At 58.2% G+C, this 17,889-nt stretch overlaps 2 protein-coding genes across 2 annotated transcripts in view; both read right to left on the bottom strand.

Moving 5' to 3' along the window:
- Positions 1-20: 20 nt before the first annotated feature.
- On the bottom strand, positions 21-5,741 carry Tmem240 (transmembrane protein 240). The gene is made up of 4 exons (XM_070037140.1): positions 5,597-5,741; positions 4,151-4,257; positions 817-1,025; positions 21-747 (listed from the first exon to the last, which is right to left on the bottom strand). The coding sequence occupies exons 1-4, from the start codon at positions 5,651-5,653 to the stop codon at positions 599-601; spliced, it is 522 nt and encodes a 173-aa protein (XP_069893241.1). The 5' UTR covers positions 5,654-5,741; the 3' UTR covers positions 21-598.
- A 748-nt stretch (positions 5,742-6,489) lies between these two features.
- Ssu72 (SSU72 homolog, RNA polymerase II CTD phosphatase) overlaps positions 6,490-17,889 on the bottom strand; it is a 32,483-nt gene continuing 21,083 nt past the window's right edge. Inside the window, exons 3-5 of the mRNA XM_070037139.1 lie at positions 9,750-9,889; positions 8,886-9,004; positions 6,490-6,929 (exon numbers count right to left, since the gene is read on the bottom strand). Of these exons, the coding sequence (XP_069893240.1) occupies positions 6,828-6,929; positions 8,886-9,004; positions 9,750-9,889 (361 nt within the window). The 3' untranslated portion in view covers positions 6,490-6,827. The remainder of the gene's footprint in view (positions 6,930-8,885; positions 9,005-9,749; positions 9,890-17,889) is intronic.

A 17,889-nucleotide genomic window follows, 5' to 3' on the forward strand; every position in this document is an offset into this window, starting at 1 on the left:
GTGATGGAAGAGGCAGAGGCTGGAGCTTTCTGGAGAATTTACTGGCCAGGCAGAGTGGGCTTCACAGTGAGGCTGGGACTCCTGGGGCCACCAGCTCCTTCCTGCTGAGGGCCTGTCCCCCCACGGCCCCCTACGGCCCCTCCGGTCCCACGCCCACACCCCATGCACATGCTCCCTTGTGCAGATGGGCACAGACCCTGCTGCCACTCCCAGACGGACAGATGGACAACAGGTGCACAGGAAACAGCCTTCTACCCGACGAGGCCTCAAGCTGGTGTGAAGCAGGCCCGGCCTGTCCCTACCGACGACCCACCACCCGCAGCCCCAGCCCCTCCTTGGCAGAGCCTGGCTCTGTTTTGCCCACTGCTGTGGTCAGGCTGCTGCCCAGAGGCCTGGTGGCCGGCCCCACCCCAGCCCCCACCCGACGCCCTTTATAAAAAGAGGAGACAGCACCTGCTGGACACGCCCACTGGCCATAACCCAGCTGGCCACAGCCCAGGACGCACTGGGCTCGAGGCCGCAGTCCCATCCAGCTGGGTGGGCGTCCACAAGGTCCCTTTTTCATCTGCACAGTGGCCCCGAGAGTCCCGTGCGCGGCTCACAGGTGCCGCGGGCTGGGGTGGCCGTTGTGGTAGAGCTTCTGCTTCACGTGCACCATGTTCCCGGCCGGCTCCTCGAAGGGCCTGTGTGGCCTGCGGCCCAGCTCCCGCAGACTGCACAGCCGTGGCAGCCAGGCCCACGAGCCATCTGCGGGGGACAGGGCGGTCAGGCGGCCGGGCCGCGCCGGGGTGGCCCTGCGGCGGGCCCCGCACTCACCGTGGTGCCGGCCGGCCCTCCAGGCGCGCGCGGCGCGGTGCAGCACGCCGTCCGTCCACACCAGGAGCCAGCTGATGAGGAAGCCTAGCAGCAACCCCAGCATGAGGTCCATCTCCTGCTTGGTCACATTGCCCGTCACAAAGTAGTTCTCCGAAGCACCCACCACCGACTGGTCCCCGTCGTACGGGATCACGTAGTGGACGTGGTGCCTGCGGGCGGCAGGGCGGGCTGGCACCTCTCCCGCCGACCCCGGCCCGGCACTGCCTCCTACAGGGCACCCTGGGAAGGTCTGTGAAGCAGCCCCAGCTGCTGGCTCGGGAGAAGGCATCGGGCTGCCCGAGGCCCGGCCACCCAGCAGGACAGCTGCCGGGGTGCATGGAGGCCTTGGTCTGGAGACTAGGAGCAAGGCCTGGGGAAGCGCAGGGCTGGCTGCGGTGGCCGCCTTCCACAGAGCCACCTGCTGGCCTTAGGGACCTGCAAGCCCGGTGGCCACCATGCCTGCCTCCCACCGTCTCCGCCTCTGCCTCACTGTGCGGGTACTCTGCCCAGCACCATTCTCTCCCCATTCAGTGCCCACTCACTGCTCCTAGTATAGATGGCATCCTAGCTAGCCCAGCCCAGCAGGCCGGGCTCCGAGCCCCTCCTCAGGGTGCTAGCAGCCACCGTGACCCTGGCCCCACACCTCAGCCCCACACTGCACCCGGCCTTTGGCCCTGCTCCCAGGCTCGGCTGGGGAAGCCATCCAGCCCTGTGGTACCCGGTGAATGGCCCTGCTAGGTCAGTTGGCTCCAAGACAGTAGTTTCTAGATTCTCCTAGGGGAGGGGGGGGTGCATGTGTGCTGTATCCCCGTGGGCAGGCCTCTCCTACCCCCAGATCTGTTGGAGCACGAGCTGCCTGCGTCTCCATGTGGGATATACTGACACCTCCAGCAGGATGAAAATAGCTCCTTTCCCCAGGCCGCCTCTTCTCTCTCCTCCTCCTCTCCCCCCCCCCCCCAGTGCCGAGGTGGTACCTCCATTGCCTGCAACAGACCCTCCCTCAAATGAGAGGCCACCCAGAGCCCGCCTGCCCCACTGATGTGCGCGGATCCTGAGGGCCGGGGGGCCGTGTGGGGGCCGTCTTCCTCCCTGGGGCTGGGGCCTCCAACTCACGCCTGTTGGTGAGTTGTAGCCATAACTGGCACAGCAGCTGTCACTCAATTCCAGCCCCAAGAGAAGATGCGCTTCTAGTTTGGCAGGTCCGCCGCTGTGGGCACTGGCAGAGGTGGACCCCACCAGGCTTTGGCCCCATCTACATGGCGCCCCCCAGGGCTCCAAGGTGGTAGGACAGAAAAATAGAAAACCACAGATCAAGGAAAAAAGAAATGGCAGCAGTACTGCACAGCAACCACCCAAGAGGTCTCAGGCCTCTGCTGAGAGGCCTCCACTGCTCCTAAGTACCTGTGTGCTCCCTCCTCGGGTGCAGCGCCGCAGGTAAGAGCTCAGAGGCCTCAGAGTAAAGCAGAAGGCTGGGCCACATGTTGGAGATGTGTCCTGCCTGTGCCACATGTGCTACATGTGTCCACCTGAGGTAGAATGCATGTCATGTATACACATGGGCCACATGCACAGGCCATGCGTGTATACTGTGAACATGGGTCCCATAAGCCCCACACAGACGCATATTCACTCAGCTTTGCACACAGCCACCCTCTGTAGGATGCTGTCATGTGCACAAATGTGTGCACAGACACAGATGGTGCTCGCTGACGTGTGCGCTTCAGAGCATTAGGTTACAGAGGTGCCCTCCATACACAGGTCTGCGAATAGGCATGTGCAAGGCAGACACACATATACACATCCTGCAGGCAATGTGTATACATGGGTGGTGCCCGTTGTGGCAATGTGTGTACATGATGCATACACAGATGCCCCGTGTGCAAACCCACAATGTATACAGTCAGTGCACCTGCACAGAGACATTCTGACATTTCCCCAAGCGCACGGGGCTGTATATTGTTTTATATACATGTACTTTGCATACACATATATGTTGTCAATATACAAGGGCACTTTGTACGATGAATTTACATATCCAGTATGTAGAGTTGTGTACAAAGCACATACATGTAGAGACACACACGCAGAAACGCTGTATCCACAGTAAGGTGTAGCGCTCCACGTTACTGTATACACAGGCCTGGTGCCCAGGTGCCTGGTACGCACGTGTCCACACGTACCCTGGACGCTGCATGAGATGTCCCCACATGCCAGGCAAACACACTGGAAATGGCCAGCCTTCAGTGTGCTGTCACAGGCAGACCCACACAGTCACAGCGCAATGGCCCACATGTGTCAAGTGTGCACTACCCACAGCTATGGCTCCAAAGTCCACCCTGAGCTGGTTTCAGGCCCACTCAGAAGCCGGCCTGGCCGTGGGGCTGGTCATGTGCTCTCCCAAGCCTTCTGTATGACAGTCAGTCTGTGTGCTGGCTGGAGCACAGGGTCTCTCATCCAGTAAACTCTCCTCCATGCCCAGCTCTGCCCCGCTAAGGCCTGTATTCTTCAGCACACTAGCTCACAACCACAGCCATTTAACACTCTTAGGAGACATGCAGCTGCCGCGACTCATGTATGCACGCGCACACACTCTATGCCCCCATGTGTGCAGAGCCCTGGGGTGAGGAACACAGGTCCTGGGGTGCATGCCCCCGTTCTAGCCACGTGATCTTAGACAAATCCGCCTTTTAATGCCTCTGTCTGGTAGGGTAACCACATGAGTGTGTGTGGAATGAGTGCATGCGGATGTGCGCGTGCGCTGTGTACGCACATGTCTATGCACAGACGGTACACACATGCGTGGCTCATGAGAAGATGTTTATTTGTACGTGGACATACGAGCATGCATGGCCAGGATGCCTCGCTAGCTACACGTGCACACGGGGAGGCCTGGGGGTGTGGCCAGGCTGGCCATGACCTTGAGCGCCTGCCCGCAGCCCACCCCAGCCTCCCCGGCCTCCGTTTCTCATCTGTAATGTGTGTGGGGGGGAGTTGTGGCAGGCGCACTAAAGACGCCCTTCTCACCTTGACCTCATGCCCTCGCCCGCCCAGCTCGCGGGAAGTCCACCGACCCTCGGCTGGAGGGGAACCCGACTGGGCGAGCCTCCACTGCTGGAGCGACTCCGCCCGGGAGCCAGGCCTCCGCCGCGGCCGCCACCCGGGGCTCCCAGGCCGGGGCGGGGAGGCCGCGGCCCGCTCAGCCTCCGGCCGGGCCGCCCCGGGTCCGGCGGCTCCCGCGCGGCGCTGCGGCCCGCGCCCCTGTGCTCGTGCGTCTGCGGGGCTGGGGCGCACTCACCGGCCGCAGTTGCAGTGGCAGACGCGGTCCTCGCCCCGCAGGTGCGGGAGGATGTAGTTGTGGAATCGGTCCAGCAGCGCGTTCATGTCCATCAAGCACGCGATGGCCTGGAAGAGCCCATGGCCGGTCAGCGCGGGCGGCCGCGGACAGCGGGGCGCGGGGCGCGGGCGGCGGAGACGGGGGAGGGGGCGGGGCGCGGGCAGCGGGGCGCGGGCGGCGGAGACGGGGGGGGGGGGGGGGGGCGGGGAGCTTAGGGCGAAGGCCGCGCGGTTGGTAAACAAGGGCCGGTGGGGCCGGGGCGGTGGGGCGGAGAGGCCGGGCCGGGGCGGTGGGGAGGTGAGGCCGGGGCGGTGGGGAGGAGAGGCCGGGCCGGGGCGGTGGGGAGGAGAGGCCGGGCCGGGGCGGTGGGGAGGAGAGGCCGGGGCGGTGGGGAGAGGCCGGGCCGGGGCGGTGGGGAGGAGAGGCCGGGCCGGGGCGGTGGGGAGGAGAGGCCGGGGCGGTGGGGAGGTGAGGCCGGGGCGGTGGGGAGGAGAGGCCGGGGCGGTGGGGAGAGGCCGGGCCGGGGCGGTGGGGAGGAGAGGCCGGGGCGGTGGGGAGGTGAGGCCGGGGCGGTGGGGAGGAGAGGCCGGGGCGGTGGGGAGGTGAGGCCGGGGCGGTGGGGAGGAGAGGCCGGGGCGGTGGGGAGGTGAGGCCGGGGCGGTGGGGAGGAGAGGCCGGGCCGGGGCGGTGGGGAGGAGAGGCCGGGCCGGGGCGGTGGGGAGGAGAGGCCGGGGCGGTGGGGAGAGGCCGGGCCGGGGCGGTGGGGAGGAGAGGCCGGGCCGGGGCGGTGGGGAGGAGAGGCCGGGGCGGTGGGGAGGTGAGGCCGGGGCGGTGGGGAGGAGAGGCCGGGGCGGTGGGGAGAGGCCGGGCCGGGGCGGTGGGGAGGAGAGGCCGGGGCGGTGGGGAGGTGAGGCCGGGGCGGTGGGGAGGAGAGGCCGGGGCGGTGGGGAGGTGAGGCCGGGGCGGTGGGGAGGAGAGGCCGGGGCGGTGGGGAGGAGAGGCCGGGCCGGGGCGGTGGGGAGGAGAGGCCGGGCCGGGGCGGTGGGGAGGAGAGGCCGGGCCGGGGCGGTGGGGAGGAGAGGCCGGGCCGGGGCGGTGGGGCCAGGCCGGGGCGGTGGGGAGGAGAGGCCGGGCCGGGGTGGTGGGGAGGAGAGGCCGGGCCGGGGCGGTGGGGCGGTGGGGCCGGGCCGGGGCGGTGGGGAGGAGAGGCCGGGGCGGTGGGGCCGGGCCGGGGCGGTGGGGAGGAGAGGCCGGGGCGGTGGGGCGGTGGGGAGGAGAGGCCGGGCCGGGGCGGTGGGGCGGTGGGGCCGGGCCGGGCCCGGCCGGTGGGGCGGTGGGGCCGGGCCGGGCCCGGCCGGTGGGACGGAGAGGCCGGGGCGGTGGGGCCGGGCCGGGGCCTCCGCTCACCATCACGATCGACGCCCCCAGAATCATGAAGATCATGGTGTTCGCGCTCATGGGCATCGGGCGGGGCCGGGCCGGGCCTGAGCGCCGCCCCCCGGCCCCGGCGCCCCCCCGGCCCCGGCCCGATGCTGAGCCGCGGCCGCCTCCGCGGAGGTCAGCGCGCGCCGCCGTGGGCCCCGGGCGGGCGCGGGCGCGGGCGCGGGCGCGGGCGCGGGCGGCACCGGCGGGGTCTCGCGCCTGCCGCCCGGCTGCTGCGATCCGCTCCGCCCTCGGTGCTCCTCGGCCCTCCTCGGTGCTCCTCGGCCCTCCCTGCGCCGGGCTCCCGGCGGTCGGCGCGGCCCCGCCCTCCCTCCGTGCGTTCCGCGCCGTCCCCTCCCCCCCTCCGGCCTCCTCCCCCCTCCCCCCTCCTCCTCCAGCCTCCTCCCCAGCCCCTGGGATGCGGCCCAGCCACGCTTGCCCGGCCGGCCCCGGAGTGAACACCTGTCCGCCTCTCCCCAGACGCCGGCTGGACCCTCCTGCGAGCTCCGCCCCCTCCGCCCCTCTGGACGGTCCGAGGACCCCGAGGCAGGAGTACAGGGGTGCGGGACCGCCCCAGGCCCCATCCACAGAGGGCGCCAAGGCTAGCAGCAGAGCCCGTGTCCGTGTGGGTGTGGGCCACAGGCTGAGGTAGGCGGGAGGCAGGGATGGGGAGCAGAGGGGTCAGGCAGGCCGTGACAGTGGTAACCAGCAGGCCCGGGCCTCTCTGAGTCCAAGGCTGTCAGCTCATAACCCTTCCGTGCCCTGGCCCAGACAAGGATGTAGGGTCCCGGAAGGGGCTGCTGCCCAGGCCCACGGCGTGGCCACCCTGACAGCAGCGCAGCAGGTGCACTCACGGGCGGGGGGCAGGGCACAGCAAGTGACCAGCAGCATGTATTTATTGGGAAGAAGACACACCCATGGCTGTATTTGTACAATCCAGAATTTGGGTCCAAACAGGCTGGTGGCAGACACATGCTGGGGGCTCATGTGCTAAACCGTAGTTTTCCTTTTTTGGGGAGGGGGGAGGGTAAAGAAAAGTAGGGCCGAAAAGAATGGTTTTTAACTGACATTTCTGTATGCCTCATTTTCGTATGTACATTACATGACGGACCACCCCATCCACCTGCGCCAGCGAGGCGAGGAGGAGGAACGGGTACAGTGAAGGAGACACAGGAACCAGGGCTTCAGAGGGCTCTGCAGGAGGCAGCCAGGCGGCTCAGTAGAAGCAGACCGTGTGCAGGAAGGCTCGGCCACTCTTCTCCTCGAACTCCTGCAGCAGCTCATCGATCTCGTTTTCCATATCCTCCGTGTGCTGGATCTGAAAGAACACAGGGTCCTGAGACACTGAGTGCCCCCCCCCATCCTGCCCAACGTGAGGCTTGCCCCTTGCACTCACAGAATTGGGGTGCAGGGCAAGGCCTCTAGGACATCCTCCTCAGGACGGAGGGCCCCAGGCCTGCCCTGGTGGCACCCTCTGTGGAAGGATGGGTCAGACACCCACTGACCACAGCAGAACCCTCCCTGGGAGCAGAGTCGGATGTGGAGGGGGCTCTGGAGACGCAGGAGCTGGAGACAGGCACCAAAGACCTTGTCAACCAGTGCTGTCCATAGCTTGCATGTGTGAAGTGAGACACTTGCTCGATACTGACCAGCAAGGAAGCTGTGCTGTGGCCATCCTGGGCACTGGGCAGCGTATCTGGCGCCCTCTCAGCTGAAACCCTCAGATGCAGTCAGGTTGCCCATGTCCTAGGAGCACCCACGCTGGAGTGAAGCAGGCTGGGTACTGGGTGGCCTCCAGCCCCCTGGGCCCATCCCTGGCTGGCGCTGCCTCCGAACAAGGAGGAATCTGTGACACCTTGCATGCATTTCACGTGGATGTGTCTCCAGCCTTTCTAATTTTATTTTATTTTGGTCGGTCGTGGGGCTTGAACTCTGGGCCTGGGCGCTGTCGCTCAGTTCTTCAGCTCAAAGCGAGTGCTCTACCACTTGAGCTACAGCGCCACTTCAGGTTTTCTGGTGGTTTATTAGAGATAAGAGTCTCATGGACTTTCCTGCCTGGGCTGGCTTTGAACTGTAATCCTAAAATCTCAGTCTCCTGAGTAGTTAGGATTACAGGCGTGAGCCACCAGCACCCAGCTTTTTTTTTTTTTTTTTTTTTTTTTTTTTTCCCCTTTTGGCCAGTCATGGGGCTTGAACAGGGCCTGGGCACTTTTTCTAAACTTCTTCCGCTAGAGGCTAGGACACTACCACTTGAGCCACAGTGCCACGTTTGGCTTTTTGTTTATAGGGTACTGAGGAATTGAACCCAGGGCTTCATGCATGCTAGGCAAGCAGTCTACCACTGAGCCACCTTCCCAGGCTATCTCTAGCCTTTCTCCTGTACAGCAGACAGCTTTACTGCTGAAGCAGCCACACTGGGCCTTAACACACGGGATGGAAGGTCTCATCCTGTGCGTGCCCCCCCCCCCCCATCCCAATCTTCTCTACCAGCTCAGGCCTGCCTACCCAACACTCCCACTGGTCCTACACACTAAGTCATGACTTTCATGGTTTCTGTCCCTACACAGACAGCTGCTCTAAACACAGATCCCAAGGGCCCAGGGCAGGGCAGGCACAGGACAGTTTCATAGCATACTGGCGTGGCAGCGTGGCCATGTCAGAGACCAGATGGGTCAGGGACCCTTGGGAAAGGTCAGACGCCCCGACAAATCCAGAGGGCAGGAGGGTAGAGTGGGGCCTTGGCACAGCAGGCTGGGTGCTGCCTGGAGGTCTTAGGCTGGCCACTGCTTACGCCGCTGTGTCTCCCACAGGAGGCGCCGGGCAGAACTGGGAGATGTGGTGGACAAGCCATCTGTCCTGCACACCTGTCAGGCCAACTTTCAAAGCACCAGGACAATTTCTGTTGAGGTTTTTGTGCTAGTGCTGGAGCTCTGCCACTGAACAACATGGATGTCTATTTTTGGCATCCTACCGGGTAACTTCCGTGTGTTTGCCTGGGCTGGTTTTGAACCTCAATCCTTGACTCACAGTCTCCTGAGCTGCCCAGTGCCCAATTGTTACTCTGGCAGATTGGTGCTTGGATGAACGCAGGGCACTGCAAGCCACAGGCAGGGCTTCTACCACGTGAGTCACACCTCCAGCCCCACCAGCCTGGGCTTTAAACTAAAACCATGAGGCAGATCCTCTAACACGCTCGCGGTGGACTGAGCTGGCAAGAGCTGCAGCACAGGCCAGCCCAGCGCCCCTTGCAGGGACTGCAGGTGCGTGTACTCACACACTGGCAGAGCTCACAGATGAGAAAGGCCCCCAGGGTGGCCTCTTCGTGGTTGTCCTGGATGTCCACATTGACCACGTGAACTGGCTGGCAAGTCTCCTGTTCTCTGGAGTTCAGATCTGAATGGGACAAAGTAACACAAATAGGGGCGGGGGGTGGGGGGTGGAATCACACAGCAGGCAGTAGATGGAGCCCAGCCCTTTACCCTGCCCGTCTGCCTCACCAGGTGGCCGGCCCCTCCTCTAAGGAAACCCCCATGAACACGAGATCTATCATACTCCAGTGCTTTAACATCAATAGCGCGTGCGTGTGTGTCCTGGGGCATGAACTCAGTGCCTGGGCACTGTCCTTGAGCTTCTTTTGTTCAAGACTAGCTCTCTACCACTTGAGCCATAGCCCCACTTCCAGCTTTTCTGGTAGTTAATTGGAGATGAGAGTCTTGAAGACTTCCTGCCCAGTCTGGCACTGAACCCTGATCCCCGGACCTCTGTCTCTAGAGCAGCCAGTTAGGATACAGGGTGAGCCACCAGTGCCCGCTCCACAGCACTTTCTACACAATGTCAGTATTCCTGTGAACAAGTCACTGGCAGGGTCAACAAGAACAGTGGCCAGCACATCAGTGGTTCTGTCCTGGTATACTCAAGCAGAAAGGCCGGAACACCTGCCATGCCCACTCCTTTGCTTGTTCTTCCTAGACCCCAAACTCACAGGTATCTGGGCAGGCTGGTGTGGGCTGAGGACAGCACCCTAGGACTCACGACCCCACCTGCACCCCGCGCTGGAGACAGCCCTCCCGGCCGGCACCGTGTGCACAGCAGCCCAGCAGCACGCAGGTGGTGCGGGTAGGTTGCTCTGTATGCTCACCTTCCACCACCTGGTCATAGACTCTCTCTTCACAAGTGAGTATCAGATCGAACAGGTCCTTGCAGTTCTGGAACCTCTCTGGCCTGGGCTTGATTCTCTTATTTCTGTCCAACATATGTAAAATGCCATTCTGCGTATAGCTGGACACTGGAGTCAAGGAGCTTTAGACAAACAGCTTCTGGTCGCCATTGTAAACATGCCCACATCCCTCCGAGCCCAGGCCCTGGTCCTCCCCACTGGACTTGGGGAGAATCACGGTGGCTCCTCTATGAGGCCTGGAGACAAACTCCTGCTGGGCAAGACTGCACAGCCCCAGCCGCAGAGTAGCTCAGGCTACTGTGATGCCTCACAGAGCAGACACAGGGACCTGCCTGCTGCAGAGCACAACTGTTCTCTGACAGTGCCTTCTGTCCTACTACCTTCTTCCCCTGCGCTGTCTATGAGCACTGGTTGAAATCCCTTTACTACGTTTTTGTATGTGGAGGTCCTGGGGCTAGAACTTAGGGCCTAGGCATTTAAGCTTTGTGCCCAAGGCTAGTACTCTACCATTTAAACCACAGCTCCGTTTCTGGCTTTTTTAGTAGTTTATTAGAGGTAAGAGTCTCACATTCTTGCTGGGACTGGCTTTGAACCATGATTCTCAAATCTCAGCTTCTGAGTACAGTAATTATGATTACAGGCATGAGCCACAAGCACCCAACTCTTCTGTGACTTTTTCCCTATTCTCTCTGCCTCATGCAAGCCAGCAGTGTCAACGCCCTCTGAACTACAGCCCAAGAGCAAAGACATATAACCAGCTCAGTGGAAGCTGAAAGATGTGAGAAGTCACAGGATTCCTGGAGGAAAACTACAGCAAGGTAAAAGCAAGGAGGCAAGGTCCACAGTGGCTGCTGTCAGTCACTGGGGAGCAGGGAAGGTACGTGAACCGGCTGCGCTCAGGAGAGGAAGCAAGTAGTGCTGGCGTGTGAGGTGAGTCCAGCAGGCCAAGGGGCCACGAGAAACACGGCCTCTCGAGGGTCAAGGCTGGGCTGCCCCGACCACGGAAGTCTGCGAGCACGCACCTCTCCAGAGACAGAGACGCAGTCCCCAGCACGCGCACGCAGCCCAAGAGCTCACTCGCCCTAGGCATTCTGACAGTCAGCGGCCAGCCATCGAGTCTGTTTTAGGGAAACAAGATCGCTTAAGATTTTTTGGTGCTGGGGAGAGAACCCAGGGCCTCGTGTCATCTAGGCACACACTCCATTGATGAACTACTGGATTTAGGAAGTGTTTTGTCAGTTAATTTAAATAAGCTCATATTATTTTTAAAAATATCGTTCCTACAGTTCTAGACAGTAGAGGCGGCTTTGGCACACACCCGTGGCCGGGCGCCTCTGGTTCCTGCTTCATTGGCTGGCCAGCCTCAGCCTCCTGCAATTAGGCTGAGAGCAAAGATCCTGGGGAACGTGGGTTTCAGCAAGTCCTGGGGAAGCGGCTGTGGGGCCCTGCTGGGGGTCCTGCCACCCCCTCAGCCCAAGCAGGACACCCGACAAGCACGGCTGCACTCATTTCTCAACACAAAACAAAACGAAGATTCCACATAACCTCCAAAAGTGGGGTCAGGTGGTAGAGCGCCAGCTAGTGAAAGCAAGCCTCAGATACTGAGTTCAAATTCCAGTCTCAAACCAAAAAGAAAAGACCCTTGTGACCAAAGTGTGGAAGGGAAAACTGTACCAAGCAGGCAACGAGGCTGTGTCCTGCCAGAAAGGAAGCGCCCCACCAGGCGGCCGGGCTGCCCAGGCGGGAAGGCCTGTGGAGGAGTGGAGGTCTCCTAGGAAAGTAACCCTAACCTAGTCTTTGACCAAAGGTCAAACTTGAACTTCCCTTTCACATTACACAGGAGCAAAGTGCAGGTGAGACTGCAAGAAGCGAAAGAGGTGAGAGAAACCCAGCACAGCCAAAGACTTTATTAGAGTGAGAGCGAGGCGCAGCCTGACAGATCTGTGTCACCGAGGTCCTTGCGGGGAGCGCAGCACAGCCTGAGAACTGGAGGAAGGCAGAACCTGAGGCTGCGGGCAGCATCTGTCCTAGAATGACATCTGAAGGAACAGGCGCTGGTCGCCAGTCGGGGAGGGCTGTGACAATGCCATGGTGCCTGTGGCTCCAAGGAGAGGCTGTGGAGTGAGTTGGTGAATACAGGCCCGAAGCCCAAGCCAGGTGGAAGCCAGGGTAGCGGGAGACCCCACCTTGCACTCGCTCTCAGAAGGGCCCGGGGCCCCCAAAGTGTGTCAGACCAGGTCACCCCAGACCTGGGAGATCTCTACCACACGCATGCACCACAGCCCGGACAGAGCGCACCAGAATGATCTCAGCAGAGAACCACCAAGGGGCAAACAGGAGACATCGAACATCCTGGAAGCTTTCCTAAAGTGAACATATTTCTAAGAAGATCCCACAAGGAGGCTGAGAAGACTGACAGAGGTCAGACAACAGAGGGAGGCCTCGGGTTAGCCTTGGACAGATTCTCCAGGCAGCCACCAACACTGCTGTGCCCTCTTGACACTAAATGATATAGAAAAGACAAGTAGGGGAACTAGAACATAGCTACAATTGAGGATGTTACTTTAAAAGAACATGATGGCTCATGCCTATAATCCTAGCTACTTAGGTTGATCTTGGTTCAAAGCCAGCACAGGCAGGAAAGTCCATGAGACTCCTACATCCAAGAAACCAGTCAAAAACCAGAAGTGGTGCTGTGGCTGAAGTGGTAGACCTCTAGCCTTAAGCTGAAGAGCTCAGGGACAGGGGCCAGACCAAGTTAAAGCTCCAGGACACACACACGCACGCGCACACACACACACACGCACACACACGCACGCGCATGCATACACACGCACACACGCACGCGCATGCATACACACGCACACACGCACGCGCATGCACACACACACACTTGGTCTAAAGGAAGCCAGTGGCTGCCACGTGCTTGTCAAGGTGGCACTGGAGGGCAGAGAAGGTGGCTCAGTGGTAGAGAGGTAGCCTGCCTGCATGAAGCCCCTGAGTTCAGTTCCTTATAATTCAATACCACATAAACAGAAAAAGCCTGAAGTGGCACTGTGGCTCAAGTGGTAGAGTGCTAGGTAGCCTTGAGCAAAAAGCAGCTCAGGGACAGCACCCAGACCCTTAGTTCAAGCCCCAGGACTGGCAATAATAAAAAATAAAAGGTTCTGGAGCTAACCTATGCCTGCTTTGGCCTGTCTGTGCTTCTTTTTTTTTTTTTTTTTTTTCCAGTTGTGGGGCTAGAACTCAGTTCCTGGGTGCTGTTCTGGAGCTCTTTTGCTCCAGGCTACGGCTCTACCACTTTGAGCCACATTGTGAATTCTGGTTTTCTGGTGATTAATTAGCGGTAAGAATCTCAGTCTCCCAGCCTGGGCTACCTTATAACCATGATCCTCAGATCTCAGCCTCCTGGGATATTTAGGATTACAGGCATGAGCCATTGGCGCCCAGCCTCAATGCCTCTTCTTTATTCTACCCAATCACTACCATCTTCCTAATTCTACAACACCTCCTTCAAGACTTTCCATCTTCCTGGTTTAGTTACAGATCCAAATACATTTCATGCAGGGGTACTGGGGTTTCAACTCAGGGCTTTGTGCTTGATAGCAGGTCATCTACCTGCCAGGCACCAGTGGCTCATGCCTGAAATCCTAGCTACTCAGGGAGCTGAGATCTGAGGATTGGGATTCAAAGCCAGCCCAGGCAGGAAAAGTCCGTGAGACTCTTATTTCCAATAAACCACCAGAAAACCAGAAGTGGTGCTATGGCTGAAGTGGTAGAGCACTGGGACAGCATCTAGGCCCAGAGTTCGAGACCCCGACTGAAAAAAACAAAACAAAAAAAAAAAAGTTTTGAAAAAAAGCTTCCAATCTTTTATGGCCAGTGTCTACCTAAAGTATGCAGGACGGGGTTTGCCTAGGCCGCCTGACATACCAGCTTTGCAGCCTGGTTCAACCCCACAGAGCCTGCAGTTACTTGTTCATTTCGTTGAATACTCTTAAGTTACACCCCAACGGAGAATAAGCTGCAAGGCAGAATTCTAAGCCAACTTTCTCCAGATGCCTGACTGACAGTAGCTATCCCGGCCCTCAAGTTTCAGAAGTCCTGGGCCCACTGGCAATGCCGCTGGTTACTAGGCTACAAGGACAGGCGAACAGGCTCCAGCAGAGAAGAGATAGTCAAATGGCTCCAAGGCAACTTACAGGACAATTTAATGTTAAATGAAAATGTATTCAAAGGAAGGGGCTGGGAAGGTGGCTCAGTGGTAGAGCACTTGCCTGCATGCTCAAGGTCCTGGGTTCGATTCCTCAGCCCCACATAAGAAAAAAGCCGGAAGTGGCGCTGTGGCTCAAGTGGTAGAGTGCTAGCCTTGAGCTGAAGAGCTGAGGGACAGCGCCCAGGCCCAGAGTTCAGGCCCCATGATCGGACCCAAAAAAATAAAAAAAAAAAAGAAAATGTATTCAAAGGAAGACTGAAGAAAATGCTGGAACCCAGACCCTCACTTGCTCACTACAGGACTACTTACTCATCTCCACCTCCAAGAGCCAGGGACCACCTGGGACATGTCAAAGTCAAATGGGAAAGCAGCATGGGCTTCTAAGAAAACAAAACTATCTGGGCACTGGTGGCTCACGCCTGTCATCTTAGCTACTCAGGAGGCTGAGATCTGAGGATCGCAGATCAAAGCCAGCCCAGGCAAGAAAGTCCGTGAGATTTTTTTTTTTTTTTTTTTTTGTCGGTCATAGGGCTTGAACTCTGGGCCTGGGCGCTGACCCTGCACTCAAGTCGAGTGCTCTACCACTTATGCCACAGCACCACTTCCAGTTTTCTAGTTATTTATTGGAGTCTCACGGACTTTCCTGCCCAGGCTGGCTTTGAACCTTGATCCTCAGATCTCAACCTCCTGAGTAGCTAGGATGACAGGTGTGAGCCACCAGTGCCCAGCTTCCATGAGATTATTTCCAGTAAACTATTGAGAAAAAAATACAAGTGGAGGTATGACTCAAGTGATCCCGATACACATACCACACGCGTGCGCATACACATACACAGAGAGAGCTGGGCATACCGCACACATGCACATGCACACACACACACACACACACACACACAGACACAGACACACACACACAGACACACACACACACACAGACACACACACACACACACAGACACACAGCTGGGCACCGGTGGCTCATGCCTGTAAACCTAGCTACTCAGGAGGCTGAGATCTGAAGAGCGCCGTTCAAAGCCAACCCGGGCAGGAAAAGTGCGTGAGACTCATCTCCAATAACCCACCAGAAAACTGGAAGTGGCATTGTGGTTCAAGTGGTAGAGCACTAGCCTTGAGCTGATTGCTGAGGGACAGCGCCCAGGCCCAGAGTTCAGGCCCCCCTAACCCCCACTCCCCACCCCCGACACACACACAAAAGAGAGAAAACAAGATGAGAAATGAGCGCTGAGGTGTCAGGGGCTGGGCAGGCACGGGCGGATACGGGGGCCGCAGATTACAGCCACTGCCTCGACACCTGAAAAGTGCTTCCTGGATCCAGACGGGACTCAGGACACAGCTTTTTGTCCCCACCAAATAAAAACAAGAGGAAATGAGCATGGCCTGAGACAAGAATTGGTAAGGCTCGGGGCTGGGAAGGTGGCTCAGTGGTAGAGCGCTTGCCTTGCATGCCTGAGGCCCTGGGTTCGATTCCTCAGCACCACATAGGCAAAAAGAAAAAAAGCCGGAAGTGGCGCTGTGGCTCAAGCGGTAGAGCGCTAGCCCTGGGCTGAAGAGCTGAGGGACAGTGCCCAGGCCCAGAGTTCAGGCCCCACGACTGGACCCCAAAAAAAAAAAAAAAAAAAGAATTGGTAAGGCTCTACATAAAGGGGGTTTCCAGAAAAATGCCACTGGTCCTAGCTAACCTGCTAAGAGATGGCATGGAGGGAACCCCTCCCCCCAGGCTCCTCTGTTCACCCAGTCCCCAGGGTGGGAGCCATAGCGCTCTGGCCTCCTGCAGTTCCAGGAATCCTCTTTACCTTCTACCCCAAGATGAAACGATGTACACAATGATTGGAAATAACAGGCTGGCCCAGGCCCTAAAAGATAAATGAGACTCACATGAACACATGAAGAGATGAGACATAATCTAATATCCAGAGGTGACCAAAGAAGATACAGAACACACATCGGCACGGTAATACAGAGCAGAGCACTGGTGGCACACACTGTCATTTCAGCCCTGTGGAGGCTGAGTACAGGAGAATCAGAGGCCCAGGTGAGCCTGGGCAGAAAAGTCCCAGAGATCCCAAATCAGGGAGGTGAGTGAGTGTGATAGCACACACTACAGAGCCTGAAACAGCCTGAAACAGGCAGACTGTAGGGCAGTGGTTCAGGCCTTGGCTTGGATTTCTTGGGCAGGAAGCCAGACTCATCAAAAAACCAGCTCAAAAGATGTTTGGACCCGTGGCTCAGCAGTACAGAACCTGCCTAGCAATGCAAATCTCTACGTTTAAATTCTAACACTGGGGAGGGGAGGATAGGCTAGAGGCTCGATCTCCAGCAAGGCACCTAGTTAGGACCCATTTTAAACAAAATGCTAGCAAGCTGGGTCACACAATAAACTGTACTAACAGCGGGGTGCTGGTGGTTCACGGCAGTTACCCCAGGTACTCAGGAGACTGAGACAGGAGGACAGGGTCTGAAGAGACCCAGGGGAGCAAAGACCCATGAGAGACATTGCCAATTAACCACCCAAAAGTTGACAAGATGGAAATGTAGCTCAAGGGTAGAAGGAAAGGCTTGAGCAACACAAAGCACTGTCAGCTCATACTTGTAATCTTTTTGTTGTTGTTGGTCATGGGGCTTGAACTCTGGGCCTGGGCGCTGTCCCTGGGCTCTTCAGCTCAGAGAGTGCTCTACCTCTTGAGACACAGTGCCACTTCTGGCTTTCTAGTGGTTTTATTGGACATCAGAGTCTCATGGACTTTCCTGTCTGGGCTGGCTTTGAACTGTGATCCTCAGATCTCAGCCTCCCGAGTACCTAGGATTACAGGCGTGAGTAGGGCTTCATACTTGTAATCTTACCTACTAAGGAGGATGAGATCTTTGGAACACTGTTCAAAGCCAATGCTAGCAGGAAAGTCTATGGGACTTTATCTCCAATTAACTACCAAAAAGAAGTAGAGCTATGGTTCAAGGGGTAAAACACTAGCCTTAAGCACAAAAGCTTAGAAATAGTGCCTAGGCCTCGAGTTCAAGCCCTAGTATTAAGCAGGAGCGTGCACACGCATGTGTGAACACACACTCACACACACACACACACACACACACACACACACACACACACACACACACACACACACACACACACATCAGTGGCTCATGCCTGTAATCCTAGCCACTCAGGAGGCTGAGATCTGATTCAAAGGCAGCCTGAGCAAAGTCCATAAGGCTCTTGTCACTGATTACCAGAAAAGCCAGAAGTAGAGCTGTGTCTCAAGTGGTAGAATGCTAGCCTTGAGCAGAAATACTCAAATGCCCAGACCTGGCAGGAAAGAGGAAAAAGAAAAAAGGAAAGGAGCAGGGCACTGGTGGCTCATGCCCGTAATCCTAGCTAGTCAGGAGGCTGAGATCTGAGGATCGGGGTACAAAGCCAGCCTGGGCAGGAAAGTTCGTGAGATTCTTATCTCCAATAAACCACCAGAAAGCCAGAAGTGGCGCTGTGGCTCAAGTGGTAGAGCGCTCACCCTGAGGGATAGCGCCTAGGCTGAGTTCAAGCCCTACAATCGAACAAGAGAAAAAGAAAGAAAGAAAGAAAGAAGAAATGAAGGAGGTAAGTCTATTGCAAAGTTAGGGTTTGCTTGATGCAGTGTGCCTAGACTGTGCAAGGTCTTGGTTAAATCTCCAGAAGTGCAACAAATAAAGGAAGTGGTCACATGACTAAGTATCAAGGGCTGCATGTTTCAAACAGTGCATTATGTGGTTTGTGATTCTTTTTTAAAGACTGTAATGAAGCTAGGTGCCAGTGGCTCACGCCTGTAATCCTTCCTACTCAGGAGGCTGAGATCTGAGGACCCCGGTTCAAAGCCATCCCGGGCAGGAAAGTCC

Source organism: Dipodomys merriami, unplaced genomic scaffold (genome assembly GCF_024711535.1).
Source record: "Dipodomys merriami isolate MVZ:Mamm:240054 unplaced genomic scaffold, mDipMer1.0.p SCAF_28, whole genome shotgun sequence".
Lineage (NCBI taxonomy): Eukaryota > Metazoa > Chordata > Mammalia > Rodentia > Heteromyidae > Dipodomys > Dipodomys merriami.